At 48.9% G+C, this 26,819-nt stretch overlaps 16 protein-coding genes and 1 non-coding gene across 17 annotated transcripts; 7 read left to right on the forward strand and 10 right to left on the reverse strand.

Moving 5' to 3' along the window:
* Positions 1-145: 145 nt before the first annotated feature.
* Positions 146-2,051, forward strand: ASPGLDRAFT_1495941 (putative monooxygenase). The gene is made up of 7 exons (XM_022542049.1): positions 146-250; positions 302-424; positions 475-1,136; positions 1,203-1,258; positions 1,306-1,544; positions 1,600-1,703; positions 1,760-2,051. The coding sequence occupies exons 1-7, from the start codon at positions 185-187 to the stop codon at positions 1,860-1,862; spliced, it is 1,353 nt and encodes a 450-aa protein (XP_022399198.1). The 5' UTR covers positions 146-184; the 3' UTR covers positions 1,863-2,051.
* Positions 1,964-2,591, reverse strand: ASPGLDRAFT_153311 (Dabb family protein). Its single transcript, XM_022542324.1, has 3 exons — positions 2,511-2,591; positions 2,353-2,460; positions 1,964-2,292 (listed from the first exon to the last, which is right to left on the reverse strand). Exons 1-3 carry the CDS (start codon positions 2,574-2,576, stop codon positions 2,131-2,133), a joined length of 336 nt encoding a protein of 111 aa, XP_022399199.1. The 5' UTR covers positions 2,577-2,591; the 3' UTR covers positions 1,964-2,130.
* Positions 2,592-2,980: 389 nt separating this feature from the next.
* On the forward strand, positions 2,981-3,930 carry ASPGLDRAFT_49300 (uncharacterized protein). The gene has a single exon (XM_022547068.1). The coding sequence runs from the start codon at positions 3,150-3,152 to the stop codon at positions 3,837-3,839; it is 690 nt and encodes a 229-aa protein (XP_022399200.1). The 5' UTR covers positions 2,981-3,149; the 3' UTR covers positions 3,840-3,930.
* A 26-nt stretch (positions 3,931-3,956) lies between these two features.
* Positions 3,957-6,654, forward strand: ASPGLDRAFT_49302 (Zn(II)2Cys6 transcription factor). Its single transcript, XM_022547069.1, has 8 exons — positions 3,957-4,031; positions 4,090-4,172; positions 4,224-4,918; positions 4,964-5,096; positions 5,167-5,379; positions 5,451-5,609; positions 5,661-5,835; positions 5,895-6,654. The coding sequence occupies exons 1-8, from the start codon at positions 3,972-3,974 to the stop codon at positions 6,342-6,344; spliced, it is 1,968 nt and encodes a 655-aa protein (XP_022399201.1). The 5' UTR covers positions 3,957-3,971; the 3' UTR covers positions 6,345-6,654.
* A 1,017-nt stretch (positions 6,655-7,671) lies between these two features.
* Positions 7,672-8,511, reverse strand: ASPGLDRAFT_49304 (uncharacterized protein; the record flags this gene model as incomplete). Its single annotated transcript, XM_022547070.1, has 3 exons — positions 8,455-8,511; positions 8,133-8,391; positions 7,672-8,079 (listed from the first exon to the last, which is right to left on the reverse strand). Coding segments are annotated over exons 2-3 (587 nt in total), but the record flags the coding sequence as incomplete, so codon positions are not given.
* ASPGLDRAFT_49305 (uncharacterized protein) lies at positions 8,315-8,928 on the reverse strand (the record flags this gene model as incomplete). Its single annotated transcript, XM_022547071.1, has 2 exons — positions 8,455-8,928; positions 8,315-8,391 (listed from the first exon to the last, which is right to left on the reverse strand). A coding segment is annotated over exon 1 (311 nt), but the record flags the coding sequence as incomplete, so codon positions are not given.
* A 674-nt stretch (positions 8,929-9,602) lies between these two features.
* ASPGLDRAFT_49306 (uncharacterized protein) lies at positions 9,603-10,754 on the forward strand. The gene is made up of 2 exons (XM_022547072.1): positions 9,603-10,371; positions 10,423-10,754. Exons 1-2 carry the CDS (start codon positions 9,873-9,875, stop codon positions 10,578-10,580), a joined length of 657 nt encoding a protein of 218 aa, XP_022399204.1. The 5' UTR covers positions 9,603-9,872; the 3' UTR covers positions 10,581-10,754.
* Positions 10,663-10,733, reverse strand: ASPGLDRAFT_t117. The gene has a single exon. It is a non-coding gene; the product is annotated as a tRNA-Gly (tRNA).
* A 1,096-nt stretch (positions 10,755-11,850) lies between the features above and the next one.
* Positions 11,851-13,199, forward strand: ASPGLDRAFT_67951 (serine hydrolase domain-containing protein; the record flags this gene model as incomplete). The annotated part of the gene is made up of 3 exons (XM_022549208.1): positions 11,851-12,375; positions 12,431-12,728; positions 12,781-13,199. The coding sequence occupies 3 exons, from the start codon at positions 11,851-11,853 to the stop codon at positions 13,197-13,199; spliced, it is 1,242 nt and encodes a 413-aa protein (XP_022399205.1).
* Positions 13,200-14,220: 1,021 nt separating this feature from the next.
* ASPGLDRAFT_49310 (uncharacterized protein) lies at positions 14,221-15,149 on the forward strand. Its single transcript, XM_022547073.1, has one exon. It carries the CDS (start codon positions 14,302-14,304, stop codon positions 14,791-14,793), a length of 492 nt encoding a protein of 163 aa, XP_022399206.1. The 5' UTR covers positions 14,221-14,301; the 3' UTR covers positions 14,794-15,149.
* Positions 15,150-15,161: 12 nt separating this feature from the next.
* On the reverse strand, positions 15,162-15,460 carry ASPGLDRAFT_550510 (uncharacterized protein). The gene has a single exon (XM_022548112.1). It carries the CDS (start codon positions 15,402-15,404, stop codon positions 15,222-15,224), a length of 183 nt encoding a protein of 60 aa, XP_022399207.1. The 5' UTR covers positions 15,405-15,460; the 3' UTR covers positions 15,162-15,221.
* Positions 15,461-15,893: 433 nt separating this feature from the next.
* On the reverse strand, positions 15,894-19,344 carry chsA (chitin synthase class I). Its single transcript, XM_022550229.1, has 5 exons — positions 19,098-19,344; positions 18,750-18,910; positions 16,675-18,702; positions 16,128-16,625; positions 15,894-16,061 (listed from the first exon to the last, which is right to left on the reverse strand). Exons 1-5 carry the CDS (start codon positions 19,120-19,122, stop codon positions 16,047-16,049), a joined length of 2,727 nt encoding a protein of 908 aa, XP_022399208.1. The 5' UTR covers positions 19,123-19,344; the 3' UTR covers positions 15,894-16,046.
* A 776-nt stretch (positions 19,345-20,120) lies between these two features.
* On the forward strand, positions 20,121-20,770 carry ltpA (tyrosine protein phosphatase LTP1; the record flags this gene model as incomplete). The annotated part of the gene is made up of 2 exons (XM_022543650.1): positions 20,121-20,169; positions 20,235-20,770. The coding sequence occupies 2 exons, from the start codon at positions 20,121-20,123 to the stop codon at positions 20,768-20,770; spliced, it is 585 nt and encodes a 194-aa protein (XP_022399209.1).
* Positions 20,641-21,335, reverse strand: ASPGLDRAFT_49315 (uncharacterized protein; the record flags this gene model as incomplete). The annotated part of the gene is made up of 1 exon (XM_022547074.1): positions 20,641-21,335. A coding segment is annotated over exon 1 (266 nt), but the record flags the coding sequence as incomplete, so codon positions are not given.
* Positions 21,336-22,834: 1,499 nt separating this feature from the next.
* Positions 22,835-23,762, reverse strand: aspf2 (major allergen Asp F2; the record flags this gene model as incomplete). Its single annotated transcript, XM_022540967.1, has 3 exons — positions 22,835-22,876; positions 22,927-23,339; positions 23,396-23,762. The coding sequence occupies 3 exons, from the start codon at positions 23,760-23,762 to the stop codon at positions 22,835-22,837; spliced, it is 822 nt and encodes a 273-aa protein (XP_022399211.1).
* Positions 23,763-24,550: 788 nt separating this feature from the next.
* Positions 24,551-25,416, reverse strand: ASPGLDRAFT_27348 (uncharacterized protein; the record flags this gene model as incomplete). The annotated part of the gene is made up of 2 exons (XM_022543651.1): positions 24,551-25,340; positions 25,391-25,416. 2 exons carry the CDS (start codon positions 25,414-25,416, stop codon positions 24,551-24,553), a joined length of 816 nt encoding a protein of 271 aa, XP_022399212.1.
* Positions 25,417-26,289: 873 nt separating this feature from the next.
* On the reverse strand, positions 26,290-26,615 carry ASPGLDRAFT_37249 (uncharacterized protein; the record flags this gene model as incomplete). The annotated part of the gene is made up of 2 exons (XM_022544797.1): positions 26,290-26,473; positions 26,530-26,615. 2 exons carry the CDS (start codon positions 26,613-26,615, stop codon positions 26,290-26,292), a joined length of 270 nt encoding a protein of 89 aa, XP_022399213.1.
* Positions 26,616-26,819: the final 204 nt, after the last annotated feature.

Here is a 26,819-nt window from a genome sequence, read left to right on the forward strand (position 1 = left end):
TCCGGGGGTGGAAATCCCGAGTAGTCGGCAATCCCGAGAAATCCAGAATTGGCATCGGACATACCACAGGGGTCTAACAGCTCGGGAATAGATGTCATAGCTCCTCATAACTCCTCAATTGCGCGTTATAACTATCGAGGATTGACTTGATTCTCTATTTATTCTAACTTGTGCTCAGCTGTGTATGGTTCTAGTGTTCAATACCACAGTTCATCCCTATCAAGTTACACTCACGCGACTCGAAATGGTGGTGCGTGACAGCTTACCCTCTGCATAGAACAGCTAATAAACGATTGCACAGTTAAAAGAACGCCTCGACATAACCATCGTCGGCGCCGGCCTCAGCGGCATCGCAGCAGCAATCTCCTGCGCCGCAACAGGTCACTCAGTCCGAGTAATCGAGCAAGCCAAAGAACTCGCCGAGGTACCTCACCTCCATCCAACCACTTAGTTTACAGTGCTAATCGCAGACAGGTCGGAGCCGGCCTTCAAATAACCCCCAACGCCTCGCGCCTCTTCAACCACTGGCAACTCCCCTCTTCAATCTGGGAAGCAGCCGCAGTGCCGACATCTGTAACAGTGCATCGGTATTCAGGGCAGGTTCTTGCGCATGAGCGTGGCTTTGATAAAAATATTCGGGGGAAATATCCAGCGCCGTTTGTGGATTTGCATAGGGTTGATTTGCAGCAGGCGCTTTTCGCGCGCGCGAAACAGCTAGGCGTGACATTTCACATGAATCAGCGCGTTGAGCGGATTGATTTCGATACCACAACCATCCACACCGTTTCCGGAACCACCTACTCCAGCGATCTAATAATCGCAGCAGATGGTCTCTGGTCCCGTTGTCGAGAGTGTTTTCTGGGCCGGAAAGATGAGCCCCTTCCGACTGGCGACCTGGCATATCGAATCGTGCTATCCGCGGACCAAATCGAGGACCCCGAGTTGAGGAGGTTAGTTGAGAACCCAGAGGTACATTTCTGGGTTGGACCGGGCGCGCATGCGGTTGCTTATTCGTTGCGCGGGGGGAAGATGTTTAATGTTGTGTTGCTTGTGCCGGATAATTTGCCGCCGGGGGTGGCGAGAGAGGCTGGGTCTGTGGAGGAGATGAGGGGGTTGTTTGGAGGGTGGGATCCTATGTGAGTTTTCCTTCTGGGGGAGGGGAGGGGGGTGTGGTGTGGTTCGGATTGGCTAATGCGGTTTAGTTTGACTCGGTTTTTGAGTTATGTGGATCATGTTGATAAGTGGAAGTTGATGCATCGTGAGTCTTCTGTAACCAGGGCATGGGCAAGAAAGCTAACGAAACAGACGCCGAGATGGAAACTTGGGTAAACGAGAAATCCAACCTCGTCTTCATCGGCGACGCATGTCACCCCATGCTGCCCTACCTCGCCCAAGGCGCCAATTCGTCCCTTGAAGACGGTGCCGTCCTCGGCCGCTTGCTAGGACATATGAAGAACAAGTCACAATTACCGGAGATTCTCCGGTTGTACGAGAGTGTGAGAAAGTCGAGGGGCGAGGCTATTGTCAGGGAGACGTTCAAGCAGGTGCGTACCGTACAACCATACAATTTTATCTTGAATGATGCTAATGGTAATGAAGCGACACGACTTCCACATGCCTGACGGCAAAGAACAACAAAAGCGAGATGAGATTTTCCTCTCGCAACTAGGGAAGGAGATTACGGGTGTTTTTCCTAGTCGGTGGTATGTTTTATCCCCCTGAGTATCTATTACTGGTTAATTTGTTGTGCTATTGCTAGGACATGTCCTGAAGTACAGCCGTGGTTGTATGGATACGATGCTATCAAGGAAGCTGAGGATGCGATTGCGAGGAACGGGGAGATGTTTAAATCGGTTTTGTAATTCTTGATGGTGGTTGTTTGTGTTCAGTCAATAGCACGGCATGAGTGTTCTATAAGCGCTCTGGATCATTTAACCAACTAGTTAGTTAATATATGATGACTGCTGTAACATGTAGTTGGTTTTGCTATCCCACTTTGTGTGCATTATATAAAGTCTTTCGAGTGGTCTATGAGCACCAGGCCTCTTATTCCACTTTCAATTTCCCAGCTTGTTACTACTGTCCCAACCCTCTGTAGTCTGTAGATAGACTCCATACCAGACAAGAAGTTCACTGGCCCAGAAATTTACTTTCCTGAAACACCGAAATCTTTATAAATCTCAAGAGAGGCATGATGCGTGACGCAAAATCAACATGAACAGGGTCCACAGATTTATAATACTCTCGCTGTTGCATAGAATTGAACTCGACTATGAAGACGTGGGTGAAATTCTGCTCGATGGCTTAGTATCCGAGTAAATAAGATGCGAGAAGTAAAAAAAAACAATGTACAGATGATGCTCCTGGAGTGCACTCCACTCCGCCTCGTATACCTCTGATGTACAGATTCTGTAATGCATCCTCGCATTTCTGTGGAAGGGTCAAGAATTCCTGCAAAATCTGGAGATCATCAGAAGACAAGTTCAGAGAATGGTCGGCAACATGCTCACTTCCTGCTGAGTGGCCGGGGCGACCTCCGATTTGAATTGGAAAAGGACCAAATGTAAGATAGTCATTGTGGCAAGAGGTACTCCGATTGACAGTGCAAGGTCCATGGCTGCTTCTGGTAAGGCCACTTATTTATAGGCTCAAATCTTGCTTACTCTGCTGTTCCTTGATGCTCTCACCGGGTAATGCCCTTCCATCAATAGGAATCCACCTTGCTGTCCCTTGACGCCCTCCCCGGGTAATGCCCTTCCGCTCTCTCGGTCAATAGTAATTTACCTTGCTGAGCGAGGTTCAATACGTAAATTGTGGATATAAGCATTATAAAGCAGAAAGTAATAGAAGAATATATATACCACCAATTACAAAGCCCAGTGGACGCCATGGCGAGGTACTAAGAGCTTGATGATTAAAGGAGGGCCCACTACAAGGTATATATATGTGCCTGTGTATAACCCTGCCAACTTCATTCATTGTTTTCAGCTATTCATTTACATCATCGTTATTCCCCTAAATCAATCCTCCCAGCTTGTCTTACAAAAGAAACCACGGTCTTTTTCCTGAAGCCTCCTCATCCGCCTCTCAGTCACACCATGAGCGTCAGCGAAAACCGAAACATCGTTATCGTAGGAGTCGGTTCCCTCATGTCCAAATCCCTTGCCATCTGGCTCGCAAGTCTGGGATGGAACATCGCCTTGGTGTCCCGCTCCGAGAAGAGCCTGTCCGCCATCACCGACGAGGTGCACCGGGCCCAGAAAGGCAAAGATGCCAAAGTCATCTACCGGGCTGCCAATGCTGGTGAGCCCGCAATCTTGAAGGCTACGCTTGACTGGTGTGTCCGGGAACTAGGAGGCAAGTTAGATGTTCTGAGCTACAATGCGGCCCGAGTCGCCATGACGGATATCACCGAAACTGCGCCTGAGGAGCTGGAGAAAGACTTTAGGGTTTCAGCCGTGGGTACTCTGGTGGCCGGTCAGTGGTTTTCCGAGGGCAACGCCAGGGTCGATCGTATTGCAGAGAGCGAATGGCCGCTTTTTCTCGTCACCGGGGGCATCCTGGACAAGGAACCGGAACCGGTTTTCGGCTCGCTTTCCTGTGCCAAAGCGGCTTCACAGACACTTAGCCGCTTGTTCGCCAAGGTCTTGCCTGACAAGGCCAACATTCTGGTGGGTATGCCACTGATTGCTGGACGGGTTGTCAGTCCGACGAGCGAGGAATATCACCCAGATTTCGACGCGGATAAAGTGATTACTACAGTTTTCAAGCCATTCTTCGAGGACCGTGAGAATCGACGGGATGGAAAGCAGGGCTGGATAGTGGAGAGGGCATATTAGATTTGGTCCCCGGGGCAGCAAGAACGCGGAAGGGCATTATCCGGCGAATTTTCCGCCACCCCGCCGACAGAATGAAACCATGACATCGTACCTACTATCATCTTACCTATCTATTAAATTCCCTCATGTATCATGAATCCTCGTCAACGCGTGTCCGTAGCATGTCAAGCCTGTCGAAAGAGACGCGTTAAAGTCAGTAATCCACAATCCGGTGATGCAGGTTGAAGGGCATCGGCCTAACGGGTTCTAGTGCGACGGGGTCAAACCATGTTGTTCGAGATGCGCCACATTGAAAGAGCCCTGCGAATATCAACATTCCGAAGAGAAGCGCAAGTACGTTATGATCTTACTTTCGACATGTACAGACAGTGATAAACCTGGCAGACCACCGAGCAAGCGCTATATCCAATCGTTACTTTCGCGTATAGAAAGCCTCGAGCGACAAGTAGCAGACTATGAAGGGCGGAAAGTGCCATCCCAAAGCTCTATACCGATTGATCAACAGAGCCGTCACTTGATCAGCGACTCAACTCCCCAAGACTCTGTCCAGGAACTAGTCGATCTTTGTGGCGGACTAAGCCTGGGAGAGGGGCAAGAACTGCGCTTCTTCGACTCCCGCAGTAACCTGGCTCTAGTCGCCGAGCAACTGGATGAGAGGTGCCATGATCATCTGCTGAAATTCTCGGCGAACCGGAGTCAGCGACCAGGAATTGGCGAGGTCGAAGTGGATCGCTCAACCCAAGAGGAGTTGTTGAGTGTATTTTGGAGATGGCAGAATTCATGGCAATATCTAGTCCACGAGAGTGCCTGGCGTCGAAGCTATGAAGCGCGGGATAATAATTACTGCACTCCTGTTCTGCTATATGCGATGCTGGCAGTGGCGGCTCGCTACTCCGATGAGCCAACTCTTTCACATGATTACGGCCCGAGCACTGCGGGTATCAGTTTCTCTTCAAAGGCAAAGCAACTGATTTTCGAGGAGATTGAAGCGCCTCGCCTTTCAACGGTGGTAGCAGCTGCATTGGTATCAGTAGCTGAGTTGTCCTTGGATATTGAGCCCGCAGGATGGACATATATCGGTATGTCAATTACTCTGACTTCTGCTTTCTGCTGACAAAATGGAGGAATCGCTCTGAGGATGGCCTATACCTTGGGCCTTCACATTGACCCTCGTCAATGGATCGAATCTGGTCGCCTGAGCGCTGAAGATGCGGAAATTCGCTCAATCGCTTGGTGGGGCTGTTATATGATCGAGAAGTGAGTCGGTTGCTGTCGAAAATACTACAACTTCCACTAGTTTCTCCATGGAACTAACTCTGAGGGGCAGATTTTACAGCATTGCGCTGGGTCGGCCGAGCGCATGCAACGAACGGGACATATACACTCCTTTGCCCGCCGTATTGCCTGAGATCGAGTTCAGAGGCCTCGAAGGATCGTTGAGATTACCATCCGAACTTCATTTGCCCATGGGGTACTCCATAACTAATTTTCGCTACACGTGCAAGATGCTTAGACTGGTCACTAGTCCTTTGGATGATATGTAAGTCATCGTCCGCGCAGTATTGAAGGAAGGACGAATGCAACGGGTGAAGATAGCTTATGCCGCCATAGCTACTCACCAGGCCCCGAGACTAAGCCTGATGACAAGATAGAAATCGTTCTAAAGACTTCTGTTGCATTATCTGCATTCTACGACAAAATCCCAAGTGTGATTCGGCTGCCCTCCTCTGCCTCAGGTAGCCCAGTGGCTGTACATATTTACTATTTTCAGCATGTCCCCACCCGATATGTGTATCTTATGATTTCAACTAACCCGTCTAGTATTCATTATCATGGCCTTAATATTCTCCTTCATCGACCATTCATCTCGAGACAGGCCATTTCTCCAACGGTCAGAAATGAAGCGGGCACGGCTTGCAGGCACCTTGCAGAATGCACCAGGTCCGCTGAAACACTGACGATGATACTGAGAGATGTCGAAAAACATTATTCTCTGGTAAGCTGAGATTCCCAGTTCACACTCGAGGATAATTGAATAATGACCGGTTTGCAAAGAGAACCGCGACTATGTCAGTTATACACCCCTGCCTTACAGCAGGCCTAATTCACCTATGCAACTGGACTCTGCCCAATCCCGACGCAAAGTCAAAAGCAAAGAAACACTTTCTTCATATTATATACAGCCTCAATCAGCTGAGCACTGCGTGGGTATGGGCACTTCGAGCGATCCGATTACTCAAATTGGTCGCGCATCGTTGGGTACCGGAGGATTATGCGGGCTTGATGGCAAATGAGCTGGCATACCTCCCGAAAGGGACCATAGAACAGTCCACAGCACCGCCGTGTATGCCGGATACTGTTAGCAATCAGCACTGGGATGATCTATTATTACACAATCCTGACCCATCATGGCCTGAGGGTGACTTGTTTCAATCAGGACTGTCGTTATTCGGTCTTGACCCGTGGCCAGAGGATTTTCTGCTTCCAGGGCAGGCGTTGCTGTGACAGTCGACAAATGACCATCAACGGTCATTGACCATGGCCGATATCATACAAATGACCAAGCCCTAGTGTCCTCGGGCAGTAAGACAGGCTTGGCATGAAACCCTAGAATTCTTGAACAAGTTTGGTAGGGGACATGCCATTCTCTAGGCCTAATAAAATAGCAGAACACATAGAAGGAAAAATGTCTTGCATAGGCCTTCTACTATCACCAATTTCCTTTCCAAAAGACCTCGTGGTTGTTGATTAATAGGAGTTGAAAAAAGTGGATGTTTTTTGAGCGTCGGAGCGATGTTGTACACCTACTGTACGAGTGTTATGTTTCAAATTGCTCTCGGTAGGATTCGAAATATACTTTCTTATTTGAGTTGCTTAGATTCGATTCCAGATGAATGGACCACCACATTGCATCTTTCCGAAGATGGACCACTCCGGTTAGATAGAAGAATGCTTTCATCCCTCGGAGTGGATCACAAGTAGGAAAATGAATAGTTAAGAAAGTTCAAGATCAAGGCCCCATTCACTCACATTGAATCAAGGCAATGAGTGACTACCACAGCTGTCTAACCATAGGGATATCTACATTCGAGTCCAAATGGCACTGACTTCGAAGCGAACGAATGAACTATGTGATGACCTTGATACAGCTATACCTTCATGGCAAATGACATCGAATACATTCTCATGCAATTCTACCACGACATGCAGCCTCTTATAGGGCTTGGAAATATAAAGAAGATGGCTGATATATGAGATCTTGGGTCGGGAGACGGATCTCGAAACAGACCCATGGATGGAAACCGAATCGAAAATCACCCCGCATGAGTACAGATTACGCCCCCCCAAGAAAAGAATGCAATCTACAAATCAGTACGTAGTGAGACCAGGATTAACTCACCACGGGGTTGGCCACTGCCCTACACCATAATGGTGGCAGGATTCGAACATGTGAACTCAAAGAGATTAACGAATTTGGCTCTCACACCTTAACCACTTGGCCACACTGACTTTTCGGTGTGAAAGTACCATGGGATCTGGGATATAACCATTGCGGGACAGAGTGTTTTTCTCGACTTATGCTGCGATACTATCATTTTTTGCTGATAATATGCGTGGGAGTGTTATATTATAATGAGAATTATTCATGTTTTGAGTCATAATCTCGGCGAACTCTGAGAGAAGTTTATGGAGCCAACATTAGGCACTCCCATATACGATCCGGGAACTTACTCTGGAGTGAGGAAGTGAAGCGGGTCATGTTTGTCTGAGTCTCGCTTGGGCGTGAAAGGATCTTACATGTACCATGATTCGAATGGAAATGGTCAATTTAGCTTCCAAATTCACATACAAGCGACAACACTTCAACAACCCAATTTGCTCGACTTCCGAACAATCTAATCACAACACGTCCCATACGTCCCCTTATTATTCTTCCCATGGTTAATCATCAAATGCATTGTAGCATGCCAACTACCCTTATTATCAACCGGACGGCAGGAGAAACGACCTCTCTCGGAACTCGCATCAAGGTGATACTTAAGCATCTTCGCGAGACACGATGGTTCGGCTTTGGTATTTGCTTTGCTGTGCTTGGAGATGATCATGTTGATCGTGTAGTCGCTGGTTCTTGCACGGGGTTGGAGAGTGCGTGTGCCGGTGGTAGTGTCGTTGGTCAGGGTTGTTGATGGTTCCTCCGCTGCCGTATTAGGAGAGAACGCAAGTGATGTGGCCTTGTAGTCTTTGTGGTGTAAGTCAGTTGTTCAATCCTGGTTACAGGGGCTGGGTACTTACAGAGCGTTCGATCAAGCTGGCTATACACATAGTCGTGTTTAAGATCAACGTCCGTTTCTGTATCACTTCGCGCCTCGAGACCATTTGGCATACTGCTGTCATCTGGCTTGCCCTCATGGTCCAGCAAATATGGCAGGGAAAAGTGATAGTCAATAGCGTTAGTCTCATTAACATCAAGACTCTTCAGCTCATCATGGCCGCCGTTGTTGTAATAGATCTGCTTAAGATTCCGTCCAGCTTGGATCATAGCCCCGACATTCTGTCCACGATATCAGCAGTGTACCAGATACATCAACAAAAAAGGTATAATAATGAATCTTACATTAAACCAAGTCGTAATAGCCTTCGGCGCATACCAAATCGCCAACGCACCACCCGCACCCCAGAACCAATTCCGACTAGGCACGTTATCGCACACCATCTTCGTGATTCCTGTGTTTTCGCTGCAGTAGTTTGTGCGGCGGACGAGGCCTGTAGCCACGGGTGCGAAGGGGTTGAGGCTTTGTTCCTGTTGGTTTCCATTTTCCTCGTCGAAGGTCTCGTACTCAGTCACATCTTCCCAAGTGCCATTGTGGTCAATTGTGGTGTGGAAATCGGTGATGGAGAGTAAGTGGCCTAGGTCGATGTTGTTGCCGACATCGCGGGATTTGGCTGTGAAGAAGTCCGCGGATACGGAGCTGGTGCATAGGAGGAGAGTTGTGAATGTGTTTAGCTTCATGATGCTCTTCCTATAGTATTGTGATGAGAAAGGAGTGATCTGATTGTTTGGTTTCTTGCATTTTCAAGTGTGCTGGGGCGATTTATATCTGTTTGCGCGCACCTATCTATCTTCTCTGAAGAGTAAAATTCGCCTTCTGTATGATAGGTACGTAAATGTCTCAGTTTAAGGAGCAGAATTGAATATTATTTACGGCCAATCCGACGCTACACGAACTATACGATATAAGACTTAGCCAATGGAGTGTCCAACTCCCCGATAGAACTTGGTTGGTTAAGTTTTCTCATGTTCCTCAGTTCAGCATTTCAGCCTCCGATCCTGTAACATGGAATAGCATCGGCGGGGAAAATACCCGACGCGTGGAGTGAATGGACGGAACCAATGGTTATGATTCTGTGGAACTGTAGTTTTAGGGTTTTGTGTTTCTTCCGGTGGCTTCTTATTTCTTACGAGAGATCCGTGTTCTTGTGTTCCCACGGTTCTTACTTCAAATAGAATTCTTCTGTCTAGATCCATTCCAATGTTGCTCATTGGGTCTGAATATCGATGAAAATGCCAGGTAATTTTCCAAACAATATATATATTTTTTGTTCCTGACAGACAAAACAGATCTGACTACATCATCCGGCATTCTAAGCGTGTTTCTAATCCTATCAACCCTTCAAACGGATAATTTCCAACTCCAAGTCTGTCGGTTATCCCTGAATTAGAAAATAGTAAGCAGAAGATATGCAACGCTGACAGACAGACAGGGGAATGGACCGCAGCGGCGTTGGTGACATTTAGCACACACGCATTCCTGCTCTGGACGTCACCACCGGAGGGGCAGTATCTGTCGTCGTTAATTCTATGCTTGATATCGGGGCCGCTACTGTTCTATTTACTCTTAATGTGTCTTTGGTGACGTTACCTGTTGTATGTAGTTGACCGCCAAGAATCCCGCTATCTCCGTCTGTCCTCCGCATAAACTCCGTAGAGTACACATCCCCAAACAACCACGATTGACAACCACAACACATGCAATGGATCCCGACGCCAGTATCCTCGAAACACCTCCCTCCGTCTTCAACTACGTCCTCTCCTTTCTTCTCGTCGGTGTAGCATGGGGCTTCACGACACCGTTTATCCGGCGCGCGGCGGCGGACTTTAATGCGCGACAGGAGGCGCAACGGGATACACAACCGGAACCACAACAGGAGAAGGAGGTGCCATTGAAGAGTCGCAAGGAAGACAATAAAGAAAAGGATGATAGCGAAGTTAAGCACGAGGAGAATATTGAGGATGAGAATGAGGACGAGGACGAGGACGAGACAGAGAGCAAGGAAGAGGACAACCCCCCACCATTAATGAAACAACCAGCATGGATGAATACTACCGCATCCAAACCATCCTGGATCAAACAGAAACTCACCACCCTCCTCTGGACCCTCTTCAATCTCCTCCGCACACCGGCCTATTCCATTCCCCTCGTTGTTAACTTAACCGGGAGTGTTTGGTTCTTTCTCCTTGTTGGGAAGCATGGTACGTTCCCCGTCTATCTGTACGACAGTGAAGGTGCTCACCGGGTTATAGAACTCTCCCTAACCGTCCCATTGGCGAATTCGAGCGCATTCTTGTTTACGGTGCTCGGTGAATGGTACGTGGAGCGGAAGATGATAGCGAAGGAGACGTGGTTGGGGATGGGGTTGGTTCTCGGGGGGTTTGCATTGTGTGTACAGTCGAAGCAGTAATATTCAGTAGAAAGGCAGTAATTATAATGGGAAAGACATCTCAATTGAGAGATGAGGGAAAAAAAATAAAAACAAAAAATAATGCATCATCCGTGAATCGAACACGGGCCTCGTCGATGGCAACGACGAATTCTACCACTAGACCAATGATGCTAGAGCAGATAACCATTGAACTATCTGATTCGCTGCTGATATTATCTCTCGTCGTTAAGCTATACAAGCATAAGGAGGTGTTCTTTCCGTACAACCCCCAGGTTGTTTATAAAAGCTGCTGACGAGCGGATCAAGCTGTGCGCGAAACCAGGTAAGCTCTCTTCAGTTGGTTGGTGTTGAACTGGTCCGCATTAGCCTCAAACTTTGACTTCATCTCCACGAGCCAATCCTCGAAATTGGGCTTCCGTCCAAATCAGAATGGTATTTCTTGGATTTCAAACAATGACCGAGCCCTGTCCCAAATTAAAGCTGAGCTGCCAGTACCTCATCTGTCTGATTCAGATGTGGATGGGAGTGGTCAACTACAATGACACGGAAAAATGTCGCAGGCACTATTCGAATGAAATAGAGGAAGAATTATAATTGAGAAGACTATCAAACGTAAGAGCCTATTTATAGACAATCTGACGGCCATCAACTAGCTACTGAAGGAAATATTTGCGAAAGAAGTTCAAGAGTTAAACGGACAAAGCGGATGTCAAGTGCAGCTGTTGTAATACTCGTCCGAAGATTGACTGTCTGAGATGTTCTTCAGGGTTTTCTTTCTCAAACACCTCCTATTTATATTGTCTTCATTGCTATACATGTCTTGCTGCTTAGCATATGCTCTCAACAGTACCACATTAATCATCCCAATACGGGTGCCGCAGCTCTGTTGATCCAATCAATACACCCGGACCCCGCCCTCATACACTCTGCCTCTTCCCCGCGTTCCGCAGGTCAATCATTGTTGCTCCAGTCGCTGATTTGATCTCTTTAGTTACGGTTGCGGAGCCGGATGCAACGATCCTGATTCCTGGCGCCTGGAATCCGCAATCCGCAATCCGCAGCGGTTCCGCATCTCCGCTTCGGAACCAGGAGAACTCCTCATCAATCACAGGGAGACTGGGGTTTTGTAGAAGTTAATGTCAACGGGCTGTTGAACCTTTCGTTATATAAGCCACGCTTGCAGGCCCCCGGGTACCCTCGCTGTCACCTTGAAGGTAGATTCACCCCCATATACTCAATACCCACGATTTCCCACACAACCCCCCTCCTTCTTCATACAGCCACCAACATGCCTCTTGATGCGCAAGTGACTTCGCATCTCCGTGGCATCATAGACAAGGCCTGTGAGGACCAAAAGTCCGGTATCCCCGGGGCCACGGTCGTGGTCGTTGGCAAAGATGGCGACGAATTATTCGCTCACTCCGGCGGTAAACGAGGCACGGGATCCGAAGACCCCATGAACTTGGACAACATCTTCTGGATCGCATCTTGTACGAAGATGTTGGTGGGTGTCGCCTGCATGCAACTGGTTGAGCAAGGCATTCTCAGCCTGGATGATGAGGTGCAGACCGAGCGTATTTGCCCTGAATTGAAAAGTCTCAAGGTTTTGCGGCCAGATGGCAATTTCGAGGAGAAAAAGCGCGCAATTACCCTACGAATGCTGTTGAGCCATACTGCCGGATTCGGGTATACGTTTTTTAACGAGAGACTGAGACAGTGGTCGTATCCGGTTGGCGTGGATGAGTTCTCTGGGCGGATTGAAGATGTGAAGCTGCCTCTTCTTTTCCAGCCCGGCCAAGGTTGGGAATACGGCGTAAGGGTCATTGATTCGGGGCCATGAAACGCATTGCTAATGAAAACAAAAATAGGTTGGTATCGACTGGGCGGGAATCGCACTGGAGCGCGCAACTGGCTTGACGCTCAACGCCTATCTCCAGAAAAATGTCTTCCTGCCCCTTGGGATCAAGGAGATGTCCATGATTCCGAGCCGCGACATGCGCCGGAGGCTGGCGTATATGAACAGTAGAAACCCAGACGGCACTCTGAGGGCCCGAGACCATCTTTTTCGAGCGCCTCTGGTTGTTGATCCGGACAATGAGGCCGAAGTCGCCAGGGTGTTCAACAGCGGCGGCGCAGGCATGTTTGCCAAGCCGCAGGACTACTGCAGTGAGTAGACCCGAATCCTGGTGAGATTCCATACACTGACTTGTCTCCGTAGAGGTCCTAGCTGTCCTGTTAAACGACGGAACGTGTCCGAGGACGGGCAGCAAGTTGCTTCGCAAGGAAACCGTCGACGAAATTCTTTCCAACCAAATCCCCCAATTCCCAAACTACGGCCGCCAGGGCATCCCAGCTGCAAAACCGGACCTGACCAACCCCATTCCTGAACTGTATCCAGTTCCTGGGGGGGCGCCACAGGGCTGGGGCCTCACTTTCATGCTGAGCAACGGCGGCGCGACAGGGCGGTCAAATGGCACTGTGCACTGGGCTGGGCTGCCGAATTTGTGGTGGTGGGCGGACCGGGAGAAGGGCGTTGCGGGGATTGTTTGCACGCAGATTCTACCATTTGTGGACGCCCAGGTGCTTGGTCTATGGGTAGCAATCGAGGCCGAGATATACAAAGCACTTGGTCAATGAAATTGGATGAGGGAGAATTTGCCTAGGTACTCTAGCTAGTCGTCACGTATCAGTGTTTTCTTTGAGCGATATTGAGCTTGATTCATCTTTGTCATCAACTTCGAGATCGCCGTGTTTGCTCGTCCGTAGCTCTTTTAGCCGAACTAGAATGTATATCCGCAATGAGATTCATCACGGATAATAATACTTGCTCCATGTTACTCAGAATATACTAGTATAGTCCACTTTGCAAGTAATAATTACTACCTATCACTGTTCTGTGAAGTTAAGACCAGTGCAACTTGTGCTAACTATTCAGCCTCGCTATCATGAAACATTGTAATCTTGTGCCATGTATGTACATATTTCTTAATGGCCACTCTATAATAAAGACTGATGACAGTGTATTCAAACACCCCAGTTCTCCACAAGAGGCATTTTGGACTTCTGAGAGTTACAAAATAAGCCATACATATACGCAGGCATGATCTGTTTTTGGGATAAGAGGAGCATTAGTGACACGACATATTGGCGATATCAGATATGTTTGAGCCTTTTGTCTTTGGCACAGGGCTACAACCCTGGACACACACAGCATACAGCCCGTGCCAGGCTGGCTCTGCCTATTTTCTTTCTCCATTCTAGCATTCAGTAGATAGTCTACCAATACGCCGCCATTGAGAGTGGCTCCTCGCCATTTTCATCGGATGGTTTCTCATCGGTACTTTTCTGTTACTGGTAGAGGTGTTAACGGAACATACAAATTTCAGCAAGGAGTCGCAGAAGAAAGACGGCTTGGAAGTTGATTAGAAGACGCGATTGTAGATTGAAATAGAGATGTTGGAGGGTATGGCTAAGGAGCGCAGGTGCAGGCTTGAACGTGCTGATTATCCCCCCGCATATCCGAGGATATACTCCGAAACGAACAGAGATCGTATATCAAACCATGATTGGCCACCAATAATTCACACATACCTCGTATGTCGCGGCACGGCGGCTAATGGGGCACTGCACCGGGTGCCGGGCGTAAGGGCGTAATCAAACGCCTTTATCCTGGACCTCACCTCACCTCACCTCTCTTCTTTTTCCATCTCCTCATATTAAAATCCCACATATCACCAAAATGGCCTGCCGACCCCCTATACCGAAAGTCAAGCTTCCCTACCATAAACGATTTGTCTCAACTGTCGGTGGCATCCTCTCGGGTTCCTTGCATGGGGTCTTGGCCGTTTTCGGGGTTTTCTTTGATATCATTCTTCCATTTGTTACGGCGCTTGTTATTATTTTTGGGGTTATGCTTGTTTGCTTCGTGCTTTGTATGATGGTTGCGGAGAAGTTGGGGTATGATGCTGGGTTTGATGAGCAGGAGAAGAAATTAAAGGAGAAGAGTGAGGGTCAGAGTGAAGGTGAGAGCAAGGTGCAAAGTCAGGGGGAGAGTGGGAAAGAGGGCTCCAGTGATGGTGACGGTGATGGTTCTGGGACTGGGGGAAAGGAAGGGGGTTCCGGGGAGGGAACAGAGGTGGACGAGAAGACAAAGCTGAGGGTCAATATTGATATGTTGGAGGGGATCCTGAAAGCGCAAAAGGAGAGGCTTGAGGAGTTTAACAAGAGCTAAGCTGGGAGATGCTGAATGGAAAGACGTCTTTCGTGTCCCTGAAGATGAATGGATTCCAACGCACAACATCAACCTCGCTATCTCCTTTCAAACCCCTACGCTGGCAATCGGTCCAAAAGCAAAATGGCACCCCAGAACCCCCACCCACTCCATCCTCAACGCGACCAACGACTTTTACATCCCAATTATGCACGCGCTCCTGATAACCATCACTGTGTGTATGTATCCGAGTACATTGTATCATATCATATGGCATAGCATGTTTCACGAGGATCAACAGAAAATCAGCCCAGCTAGACGTCAACTATTCAGCCTACTAGACACCAGCCGGGCATCTTAATAGACAGTAATCACCCCAGCTATCCAGCAAACAAAATTACCAATTCCAAAACAAAGCAAACCTAGTCCATTGGTTCACTTTCATCATGTCATCCCCCAAAACCCAAAGCCTGTCGCTCTTCTCCTTCAAATAGTTCCTCCAAAATTTGCATCTCGAATCTCAGCCTTGCCTCACCATCCATCCCGTCCACAGCACTAGTACTCCGACTCCGACTCCGATTCCAATCTCTCTTAACCTTAGATCCAGAATACCCAGTCCTCTGCCCCTGCATTTTCTTCCTCTTCTCCTCCTTCTCCTTCTCCTCTGCTCCTCCCGAGCCCCTCCGCAACTACAGCGCAGACAGCCACACACCCGAACAGAATTGCAACGATGATAATAATCGCCGTGAGCCATGGGAGGATTATGTTGAAAAATACGCCGAGGATGGCGAAGATTGTGCTGAAGAAGGTTGTTAGGATGGAAGAGACGGTTGTTATGAAGTGGGTTGGGTAGGAGAGGATTGCTTGGCAGGTCATGGTTATTTTGGGGTTGGGTTGTGTAAGTATAGTGGTCTGAGAGAGAGAGAGAGAGAGAAAGAGAGAGAGAGAGTAGAGAGTGTGCTTGGGTTTGAAGTAGAAGGGTGTTTGTTTGGTTGCTTGTTCCTGGCAACCCGATAGTATAGGGAATAGGTCTCGATTGTATCATCATATTCATCTGTCATAAGTGATCTATCTACATAGCGTATAACCTCTATTGCATGCACTCAATCCACCCAAAGTCGAAAAAAAAAAAAAAAAAAAAAAAAGCACAAAACCAAACCAATCATCATTCATCATGCCGTAGCGTATCACCATCACTGAACCCGCAGTGGTATAGGGTCGTAAGTGGTATAAGTAGGGTAAGAAAAGTCGTAGACAAAAGGAAAGGGTATCCATTAAACGCCGCGGAACTGTGCAGTCATGTTAGCAAACTTCTTACAAAGAACGAATCCTGGGCACAGGGGGGAGGGACTCACCATCCTCACAACCAAATACCACATAGCTCCCATAAACTTAAAAATCGAAATCGCCGCCACACTCCACAAAATCACAGCCATATAAATCGTCGCCCTCTTATTCTCCGTAGCCTCAGTATCCTCACTAAACTCCTCCATACCCGCGGAATTAAGCACAGCCGCAGCAAGCGCGAAATTGCAAAACACCCACACCAGCACGACGGCACTCCGGAAACCCTTGTAGTAGTCTGCCTGGCGCTCTTCTTCGGGGATGGATTTTTCCTCCTTTGGTGGTTTGACGGCGAATTTGGCGAGTTCGGCTTCGTATTGGGCGTTGAGGTCGCCATCGTCTTGGGGGATGTTGACGTCGACTTTGCCGCCGGGTTTGAGGTTTGCGGAGGGCAGCTTTTCGGCTTTGTCGTCGCCTTTTGTGCCCCAGGTTATGTCGTGGGTGTTGCAGAAGGCGTAGATGTTGAGGACGTTGATGTAGGTGGGGGTGAGGAGGATGTATTGGATGAACTGGTTCGTTAGCTTGTTTGCCCGTTGAGATGAGGAGGTGAAGACTTACGGAAGTAAACATGTGCCATGGGTCAAGGAAGATAAACGACGCGATGAACCACATGACATAGGTCGAACCAAGTGACACAATGATACTGAAGAACTGATAGTTTGTGAACAATTTAGAGAACGTGAAACTTTCCTCCTGGACCTCCTGCTGGATAGATCGGACCGTCACGAAAACCGCGGCAAACGCCAGGTAGATCATGATTCCAATCCAGAAGTACACCATAGTCATGTAAAACTTGTTCGAACCGCCAGGTCGATTACCCAGGGCAAGGACGAAACAGGTTACCAAAGTTGCGAGATAGAGCCATTCGAACACAACACCTAAGACTTTACCAGCCGTACCCAGGAGTTGTTTGTCACCGAGGTATGTCGTGAGGATATGGAAGACCAGGAAGAAATTGCCAATACCAAACCAAGCAAAGAGCATAGCAATGGTTTGGTAAATGAATTCGATCAGCAACATAGTTTTCCGAATAAGGCTGTGGTCACTCCGCCAGATCTGGTAGAAATGCGCAATGGCATACACAGCAGCGAAGAAACTACCGTTCAGCCAACGACGACGCTGCATGATGAACTCCGCCATACGATCCGGCACATCAGTCTCACCGGTCGACGACTTGACATACTGCAGCAACCAACGGCAGTTCCGCTTGGACACGATCTCGAAGCACAGAATACGGTCTTCGGCCAGGTACATGTTGGCCGTGAAAATACCCGCATTCGAACCGTGCATCTTTTCACCCATGAAGTACCGCTCCAATGGACCTTGGCCGTTCTTGTCATTTTGCAGAGCGACGAATCGGTAGGCGGAGAAGGCACCAGGCAAGACAGTGATGAAACCAAACGACGACTCGAGCGGTTTGTCGAGAATGTTGCTCAGCTTGTATTCGAAGTTCTGACCGGCGATAAGCGGATTAAGGAGCTTCTTGCCGTGCGACAACATGACTTTGATTTCGCCGCAGGCACCGCCGCACATGGGCTCCACGTCAAAGGCCTTCCACAGGTGGTAGATAGAATCCTTGCCGGGTTTTGTTCCTGCATCCAGAAGAACACAGATGTTGGGGTCCAACACACGACCGAAAGCCTGGAAGAACCAACGGTGAGAGTTGATCTTCTTCTGGTTATTTTCCTTCAAGCAGAAGATCATCTGCACCGGGACTGCGCCGCGCTTCATCGAGACGTGGTGGCCTTTCAGTTCCACAGCCATTTGAGTGGTGTACTCGTAAATATGAGCTGTCACGTCCTTGCCGTTGACCTGCTGCTTGGCTATTCCGTCTTGGTAGACACCCAGACCAGCCAGCACGGCGCGAGTCCGTGGGTTAATCTTAGCACGACCATCGCTGATCACACAGACGACAATCTTCTTCCACGCATCCTTGCCCCAGGTTTTGCTGCTCGTGCGCGAGCACATGTGCTCGATATTTTTGAAAACGCCGCCCAACGTACGCGCAAACAGAAAGTCGTCTTCGTTATACATAGTGACGGCAATGAACAATTCCGTGTGTCGCGGTTTGGCAAACAGCTTCTGACGCAGCGTGAAGCGCTCCTCGAAGAAATCGTTCGGATCGCAAGTCGCAGCCGAATAACGCATATGCGTGAACTCGTCACGCCCCGGAGCTTCAGCGTGAGGCACTTGCGAGAGCAGTCGCGGTGCGATAGGACAGTCGAGCACGAGGTTTCCGTTGAACAACTGGACTTCCTTGACGGTCTTCCATCGCCGGAGCGGAGCCGGACTGGGTGTGTGCGCGAGCCCCGGGTCGTCTTGGTACTCGTCACTGTATTTATCCGGACCAAAGGGGTTTTCTGGGTCCTGCAAAATGGGAGTATGATCGTCCTGGTAGTTTGGCTGATGTCCCAGATCATAGTCCTCCTCTGGCGTAGCCGTAGGTCGGTACGGTTCGGTGTAGTAGGCATCATGGTGGGCCTCGGGGTCGAGGGTGTAGTCGTAACCAGGATAACCGACATTGGGACCGTGCTCTTCGTAGGATTCATTGCGTCCGTAGGAATCGGGCAATCTGGTCACCGAGTACTGCGGTTGTTAGTATTGTTGTGGTGATCGTCGCGGAGCAAACTCACCGTTGGTTGCTCGGCCAGACGGTCGCTGGAGGGCATTTCCAGGTGTCCATGAGGTGCATAGGGATTATCTGACAGCTGGTAGCCGTTCAATGGGTGTCCTGGCGAGGGTGTGCGCTGGGCGTAAGGATGCATCATATGATTGTCTTCATCCCCGTAGGGGTCTGCGGGGGTTAGTTTTTGCATTTCCCAAGTACAAAATTGAACAATATTAATTGAAGAGGAGCTCTTGTTGAGTCAAAAAAACAACAAAACAAATAAATAAGAAAAAACCCCGAAGAATGCACCGAACAGGCGCAAGAATGCGACAGGGTATCACGACAAAACAAAAAAACCACAGAAACAACTGACCTGGATCTAAGCGGTTGTAGGACATGGTCGCACTTAATACGCTATTCCAATCACAGTCTCATCCGAAGTTTCAACCAGGGGAGCCGAGAGATTGGCAGGAGGGCGACGAAATAACGAGCAGCGGTGCCGTTGTTCGGTGTTCGGTGTTTCAGACGCTCCTGAGACAAGATATTATGGGGAATGGGATACAAGTAGTGTATCAGGTACTCGTAAGGTAGTAGCAGGATAGAGAGAATGAAGAGTAAAGAGTCCAAATAGTTGAAAAAGCTGAAAGAAGTGTCTGTTCGGAATGCCGATGACGATGCAGATGGCGGTGCGTCCACGAGGACGGGAGAACACAGTCCACTATTGGGTCAATGTCCAATCAGAGAAGAATCCCCGGACCTTTTAGGTGAAAAAATGGATCTGAAAAGGAACCGAGATGGAATAATCAAAAGCGTCCATGGCTGGCTGCCAAGCGGTATCCAATTGCAGCGTCACTGGGACAACAATGCACCGCCACAGGTGCCACTCACCAGCCACACTCTTTTTATAGACAGGCTGCAGAGTTTGACTACAGAGTACACTCCAAGTACTTTATGAATAGAATAAAGTACGTAGAATAAAGAATTACACTGCCTAATGAATCATGTGAATGGCGCAGTAGCTCTATTTGCATTGGTATTAGTATCGAAGCTAGACTATTAGTCTGGTGTTCATGGACCACGGATATACTTCGGCTTGCATATACATACATACAGGTACCGGAGAATGCAACATCGATCATCTAGTATTTAGTAGTACTAGTTTCTTTTAATTATGCTATTCACCCTGGCCTATAGAAATTGGTCTCGCATAGTCATGGACTCTTATGAATCTATCCTATCCCCCGTATTCGTATCTTACTCCGCATCTCACGTGAGGCACGTGCCACTATCGATAAAGCTCTTCACTCTTTACCCCACCTCACTATCAACGGACCAGCTTCAACGCTTGGACTGCTCATACATACCTACAGTATCATACCACTCCAGAGACGTCACAATGTCCAACAACCCCGTCAATGTCCTCTTCGTCTGCCTCGGCAACATCTGTACGCCCCATCCCCAATCCTCCTACTACCCCGCCATACTACACCCCACTAACACTAACAAACAGGCCGCTCCCCCATGGCCGAAGGCGTCTTCCGCAACGTTGCCTCCTCCCACTCCCAAATCAACGAAATCGACTCCGCCGGCACAGGCGCCTATCATGTCATGGAGCCCCCAGACCCGCGTACAATGACCACCCTGCGCTCCCACGGCATCAAAAACTACAACCACGCCGCCCGCAAAGTCACCCGCGAGGACTTTCTGACCTTCGACTACTTACTCGCCATGGACAAGTACAATTTGCGGGATCTGTTGGATGAGAGGGCTGCTGTGCTTGCGACGTTGGGTAAGGGTGGCGGGAAGAAGGGGAGTAAGGCTGCTGCTGCGGCGGCGGCGGCGACGGCGAATGGGGAGGATGTCAAGGTTGCGGAGGTGCGGTTGTTTGGGGATTTTGGGAAGGGAGGTGCTGTGCATGAGCGTGTCGGTGGGGGTGAGGTTGTGCAGGATCCGTATTATGGGGGGACGAATGGGTTTGAGGAGGTTTATCAGCAGGTGGTGAGGTTTTCGCAGGGGTTTTTGGAGCATGTGGAGAAGAGGGAGTAGGTTTTTTGTGATTGGGATGATTTATGATTGTACAGATACCCTCGATAGAATAGACAGCGTCAACCGTGTACACCAATTCGGAGATTCAAGTCTCGATATCTCGTTGCAAGGACATACAATTGGGCATGGAAAAGAATGTCAGGGTATGAAGAGGCGATTGCTGGATCACCGCTGAACTTCAATGAAGCGAATTGGCAATATAGCACCGTCTTAATAGACTCTCTGGCATCATGCTCCCAATTGCCGGGGATAGCCAAGGCCCCAGTTGGCAGCGTGTCCTATATTCACAAATCAGACGAGTATTCGAGAGGAGAGACTGTTCTTACCTCGTCGTCCCTTTGTCGCTCGCCATTTTCATTCCAGCCCTTCCCACTGCTCAAGACATCAGGCGTCGTGTATCTGCCAACGTACAAGTATTCACAGAACCTTGCAAAGATCCCGAGATCGATATCATCAAGTACTGCAACTCGATCAATCGATTTTTTCATGTGGCCATTAGTCATCAGGGCATCGAGAGGAGCTGATTTGCCTTGAATGACATCCGTGTGGATGGTCATGGGGATTTGGTCTTTGCCGACGAGCAAGGTGAATTGCAGTGACTGGCTGGATGTTGTTAGTCGGGGTGGATGATGGGTAGTGGTGAAAGCTGGGATATGAACTGTTTATAGTCAGCTATTCTGACTCTTGTTGCTTCTTTCGGCTCTCGATTATAACTGCGAGCAAGGTTTATGGGAAGAATGGAGTGGGTTGAGGGGCAGTTGTCTGAAGACCAGGGAAATAGACTGTGGTATACATCATACTCTCGACAGAACATAGACCCAGCTCCGTCGGGAATTTGCTTGCGTCCTACTTATACTCGAGCTATGCAATGAGTATAATAGAAAGAGACCACGGGAATAATCCGAGTATCCTATTCCTTCATCCAACAATCGTACACCACACGATCCATTCCAGGAACGGACGCACCCCGAACATCGTTGGTCAGGACATAAACAACTCCGCAAACACCCTCAAGTCATAGTCCTCCTTAATCTCCCCATCCGAAGCCAACAGCTCACGAAATGCTCCCAAACGACCCATCTTCTCCACCACACCAGACGCATAACGAATCATGAGTTCTCGAAGCTGGGACCCCCCTCCAGATTCAGCCCGTGCAGTGTGCCTATACGTGTATTCAAGAAGACCGATGACCATCCGGCCATTCTTCCTCAGGAACGGGTTGCTGAGATCTCTATAGAGAGACTTGAGGCACTGTTGGCGCAGCGAGTTAACCAGGAATCTGGTCGCAAGGACGTACAGCCGGATGTGGAAGAGAAGGTCTGGTTCAACAGCATCTGATGGATGCAAGGTTTCCGTCGAAGCGCAGGCTGAAGAAGCTCTTGGTGAGCTCGTCAGTGACAGCTTTCTGGCCGTTTCGCTTTATATCTTGCTGGTCTTTGGTGAACGAGTATAGGGAACTGGCTCGGGCGTTTGGTGTCTGGTCGACCGGAGAGGGCAGAGGCAAACGATGAGGGTTGGGAATTTTTGGAGATCACATCGCTGGTCGTCTGGGGTTGGTTCTTTTCCTCCGTCTTGTCACTGGCATCACTGGTTGCTCGGCCCGGGGTCGTGTAGGATCCGGTATAGAGATGCTCGCAGAGAGCAGTAAAGGTGTCGACGTCCGCATCGCCCAGAGCGCCAACCCGGCTGGTAGACTCTTGTATTCCGTTGCTTATTAGAGTATGAAGGGGCCCCGGGACGTCTTGAACAACGTCCGCGTGTATGGTCATAGGAAAGCTCTCTTCGCCTACCAGGAAGGTAAAGTGCTGTGACTGGATAATCCTATGAAGTGGTTAGTAGTAGCTAGCCGCGAGCCTCTCATATGGAACACGAATTTTCTGTAATCTGCCATCTTTAACATTTCATGGGATTCATTTTAAGTCTGGGTAGACTTGAAAGAACGCATTCTGATTGATTCCTTTACTGGGTAGGTATGGGGACAGAGGGGATAGCTATCCATGACTCTCAAACTCCCTCCTTCCACATAGCATGAGTGTGCTCGTAATACTCCACACTTTGGTCCAGCTAAGTGCAATGCACCTCCCCTCCCTCATGAGTGTGACAGTTCTATAGCACGTCAGTCAAAAGCAAACATCTTTCACGGGGAGTTCGCTCACCTCAGGCAAATCACCACCATCGGCCTTATCCTCAGCATCATCGTGTTCATGCTCATGCTCATGTTGCTCTTCAGGACACCCAACACCCGGAATTACAAGATCAAAAGCATAAGCCTCCAGCGCAAAGTACTGCAAAGTCTCCGAATCTCTCGTCGAAACGCTCTTATTACCAGCGGCCAGTTCAATAACCTCATCATACCCCTCCGCGAAATGGTCAACCCAGTTCTGGCCAATCGGAGGCATATGGAACAGCCGGTGCAGAAGGTCTGCGGCCCAGAAGGTGTTTGTCTCGGAGTTGGAGACTGTGTAGCCGAGAGAACACATAGTAGCTAGAGACCGTCGGGTTGAGTAGCTTAGATCGCAGATGACGGTTTCGTTGGGGGCGGTTGTGTCGCGCCAGTGGCCCGCCCAGCCTGTCAACCATTATTAATTTGGATGTGCTGAACATTTAAAAGGAACGAAGACATACCTTCATTATCACACTTCCCATCCGGATTATCGCACCGGAAAAGCACATGGCCCTTATCTGCGCTGTTCAAGAGTTCATAAATACCAATCGGTTCAAACGAAGGTCTGTTTCCGAAGTACTGCTGGTAAATTGAGCTTTCATTTCCCCAGCGGAGAATATGCTCTTTTGCGTGCGCGGCTAGGGCAATGGAATCGTTGAGACCGGTTTCAATTTGCAGGCGCTGAGTGGCATTGCAGCTTGAGTGGATTGGGTATTGGGTTATCGCGCCTGCGTCCCAGGGGGATGGGGATGAGGTGGTTTGATTCTGCACGGGAGTGGAAATTGCTGAGACGGCGGAGAGGAGGAGGAAGGGGAAGAGGGATGCCATTTTGATAAAGATGTTTTGGGGATCTGTGATGAGTAACTTCTGTTGTGCATCAGGACTACGTAGGGTTTTTATATTGCTGCTTTGCGGGATGGTTTGCCTTGGCGTGACAGCTGCCAAGTAAGTGACATTCGTAGGCAGATCCATCTTAGGGCATGTCTCCATTTTCGTATCTAGGGCCAAGAGGTACCTTGCGGATGAGGTCAGTGTTGCTTCGGATAACCCTAAAGATCTCAAATCACGGGCACGCAATTCATTATGAGACTATCGTTGAGTATCTAATACAAAAGAACATAAAAGATTCCTCTCGCCATCTATGACTTGCATGCGCTCACTCAAAGACGCATGTACGGCATCTAGTGTTCCGCGATTATCAGCGTGAACCCGCGCGATATACGAGGGGGAACGGAGAACGCCAAGGGCTGAGCAAGGACCTTGGAGGAAACAAGCCGTGCCAATTCCCAAAGGCTAGCTTATAACGCTCCTATTCAATTGGATACTCCAGACTAAAGTGGGTGGGAATGCCGGGAACCTCTTCTTGGCGGGGGAAGATATCCTACTTAGCATGGACTTGGAAGGAGGTTAGCTCCTGAAGGGTTCGGGCCCAGGGAGTACGTGATAGCCAGTCGGGGTTGGTAATCGCATTTAGTATTAGGCTATCTTATTTGACATTCATATGGACGATCCTTTGTGGGCAAAGCATTCCAGACGGTAACCATGAAAAGCAGCTAAGATTAAATGGCGAAAAGATCAACAGAGAAATTTCCGTACCCCCCACCCCCAGTACCCTTTCACGTCGTTAGGCTCATGAGAATATCCGCTCCGATCTCACTAAACGATTCCAATAACTCACGAAACATAGCGTGCTTGGCCAGCTCCGGAGCTTTGCTGGCGGCATAATGGCTGACCAATTCTCGAAGCGGAGACCCCCCTCCAGGCTCGCTCTTCCCAGTAATACTGTAAGTGACGTTGAGAAGGTCAATGATGAGATTAATATCCGATGTCTTATCGATGAGCTGTCTGAGATCTTGGTGGAGAGACGCGAGGCACTGTTCACGCAGCGACTCAACCAGGAATCTGGTTGCCAGCGCATACAGTCTAGCATGGTAAATAATGTCAGGGCTCGGAGTGTATGACGCGCATCTGCAATCATCGAATTGCAGCTTGCGGAAACGGACGCTTAGATAGTAGGAGATACAGAGCTGGGCGTGTCTCATGTCATCCTTCTGAAAGCTGGGGGGCCACGGTTCGTTACTCCTTATCACTGGGCGGTTTATATGCAGAATCCACGGGAACCTTGATTTTCTAACTGTGCCGTCTTCCGGATGGGTTTCCCCAAAGTCATTCGCGGTGCAAATAGGTGTCGTATATCGGCCAGTGTATAGGTGTTCGCAAAGCCCCCCAAATACATCGACATCGACGTCGTCAAGTATCGCGAGGCCCGTTGTCGACTCCTTCATCAAGCCATTACCGATCATAGCGCTTAGGGGATCTGATTTTTCCTGAACGATGCTCGCATGGATGGTCATGGGGGTTTGATCTTTGCCAACGAGGAAGGTGAACTGAGGCGACTGGATGATTCTGTGGATCGTTAGCGAATGTGTAATGATATGGTACTCAATGGTACTAACGATGTATAGTAGGTCGTCTCTTCCATTTTGTCGCAGACCTCGGCAGTCGATGGTGGCCTGGTTATTGTATCGGCATCGATGTCAGAAGTGTATGTACACAGAAAGCGAGAGTTCGCTCGAATTTCTGTATCAGGAAAAACTGGCCCAGTAAGTGTGAGTGAACGTCGGATACTGTAGAGCTGTTGAGTTCAGGTGGAGAGAATTGGATGTGGCGTTTGAACGAAATGTTTGCTTTCCCAAAGGAATTATCCTCTTTTATATTATAGATCCGTAGCTTCAACTTCCATTCTTTGTCCTCTCTATGGCCAGGTAATCTATTGCAATTTCATTTGTTTCTTCATCCTTTGTGGTTTTGCCCCGTAGGACTGCAGTTGGACCTACTCGGCCTACTATGCAGATTCTACAAGAAGCGTAGTAGCTCACCAGAGAAAGAGCCCATCTGACAAACAAAAAGTGTGCTTCACTGAGTGTTTTCTTGTAAGAAGGATGTAAAATTATGGACGCAGAACATACCCAACATTTCCAAAAACGTTGATATGAAGGACAACACCAAATCAACAGGTTTATGCAGACGTTGTTGAGATTGCCCAATAGAGGAGCCTGGAAACTACTTCAGGTTAGCTTTTCAGTCATTCAAGATGAGCATCAAAACCAAGACCACATACCTGGCCCAAATGCAGCTCCCTGAGCTGGCTTGTCTTAAGGCCTTTTCGGACTGAACATGAAAACGTCGACACCGAGCGGACGCATCGCGATTTTCGTATCACGAACATACACATCCAAAGCAGCCTTACCAGCGCAGTATTCCGGGTGGGTCGAGTCGGGCCAGGAAGCCAACAGACTGCCAATAAACTGTATGCACCCTTTCGCTACAATCACCATACCCGCAAAGACACGGTTCAGCTCAATGGTACCAGCAACATTGGCGTAATGTGAGACGATTCGATCGCCATGCCCATGTTTCGAAAGGTTGCTGGGTGGAAGATGATGTCGAGTTTTCCACCGGATCCCTGGATGATGGATCTGTATGCGTTCTCGATTGAGTAGCGGTCTGTGACATCGAGAGGGAGGAAGGTGATGCGGCTCGAGACCCGTGTCAGATCGGTCATGTCAGAGAGCCTGGCAGATGCCGCGTAGACATGGAACCCCAGAGGTATTCTTTGGCTAGGTAATTGCCATAACTGCCGTTGGCGTAGCCGGTGATGAGAATCGTCTTGAGTGGCATTTTGAATGTTCGAAGCTGGTTTCAAGTGTGATGAGAAGTGTATACGGAGAGGAAGGGAAAGAAAAAGAGCGAGGGAGTGGAGAAGATATCCATCCACACCAGGCAGATACCTGTAACCTATAGGTCTAGAGCAGCATCAATATCTCAAATTTACGTCTGTTTTCCGTCGTGCCTAGAAGTGAATGTTGGGGCTGGTTGCCTCTC

The sequence above is a fragment of the Aspergillus glaucus genome (genome assembly GCF_001890805.1).
Source record: "Aspergillus glaucus CBS 516.65 unplaced genomic scaffold ASPGLscaffold_15, whole genome shotgun sequence".
Taxonomy (NCBI): domain Eukaryota; kingdom Fungi; phylum Ascomycota; class Eurotiomycetes; order Eurotiales; family Aspergillaceae; genus Aspergillus; species Aspergillus glaucus.

Excerpts from the sequence above, each read along its gene's own strand:
- ASPGLDRAFT_1495941 (XM_022542049.1), top strand. The coding sequence starts at position 185 with ATGGTTCTAGTGTTCAATACCACAGTTCATCCCTATCAAGTTACACTC. Across the intron at positions 1,137-1,202 it reads TTTGGAGGGTGGGATCCTAT|TTTGACTCGGTTTTTGAGTT; the intron begins GTGAGTTTTCCT and ends AATGCGGTTTAG. Across the intron at positions 1,259-1,305 it reads TAAGTGGAAGTTGATGCATC|ACGCCGAGATGGAAACTTGG; the intron begins GTGAGTCTTCTG and ends CTAACGAAACAG.
- ASPGLDRAFT_153311 (XM_022542324.1), bottom strand. The coding sequence starts at position 2,576 with ATGACTATCTTACATTTGGTCCTTTTCCAATTCAAATCGGAGGTCGCC. Across the intron at positions 2,461-2,510 it reads CCCCGGCCACTCAGCAGGAA|ATTTTGCAGGAATTCTTGAC; the intron begins GTGAGCATGTTG and ends GATGATCTCCAG. Across the intron at positions 2,293-2,352 it reads GCACTCCAGGAGCATCATCT|AATTTCACCCACGTCTTCAT; the intron begins GTACATTGTTTT and ends GCCATCGAGCAG.
- ASPGLDRAFT_49300 (XM_022547068.1), top strand. The coding sequence starts at position 3,150 with ATGTCCAAATCCCTTGCCATCTGGCTCGCAAGTCTGGGATGGAACATC.
- ASPGLDRAFT_49302 (XM_022547069.1), top strand. The coding sequence starts at position 3,972 with ATGAATCCTCGTCAACGCGTGTCCGTAGCATGTCAAGCCTGTCGAAAG. Across the intron at positions 4,173-4,223 it reads CATTCCGAAGAGAAGCGCAA|ACCACCGAGCAAGCGCTATA; the intron begins GTACGTTATGAT and ends TAAACCTGGCAG. Across the intron at positions 5,836-5,894 it reads TCGAAAAACATTATTCTCTG|AGAACCGCGACTATGTCAGT; the intron begins GTAAGCTGAGAT and ends CGGTTTGCAAAG.
- ASPGLDRAFT_49306 (XM_022547072.1), top strand. The coding sequence starts at position 9,873 with ATGGATCCCGACGCCAGTATCCTCGAAACACCTCCCTCCGTCTTCAAC. Across the intron at positions 10,372-10,422 it reads TCTCCTTGTTGGGAAGCATG|AACTCTCCCTAACCGTCCCA; the intron begins GTACGTTCCCCG and ends ACCGGGTTATAG.
- ASPGLDRAFT_49310 (XM_022547073.1), top strand. The coding sequence starts at position 14,302 with ATGGCCTGCCGACCCCCTATACCGAAAGTCAAGCTTCCCTACCATAAA.
- ASPGLDRAFT_550510 (XM_022548112.1), bottom strand. The coding sequence starts at position 15,404 with ATGCAGGGGCAGAGGACTGGGTATTCTGGATCTAAGGTTAAGAGAGAT.
- chsA (XM_022550229.1), bottom strand. The coding sequence starts at position 19,122 with ATGTCCTACAACCGCTTAGATCCAG. Across the intron at positions 18,911-19,097 it reads CTACAACCGCTTAGATCCAG|ACCCCTACGGGGATGAAGAC; the intron begins GTCAGTTGTTTC and ends TAACCCCCGCAG. Across the intron at positions 18,703-18,749 it reads GTCTGGCCGAGCAACCAACG|TACTCGGTGACCAGATTGCC; the intron begins GTGAGTTTGCTC and ends TAACAACCGCAG.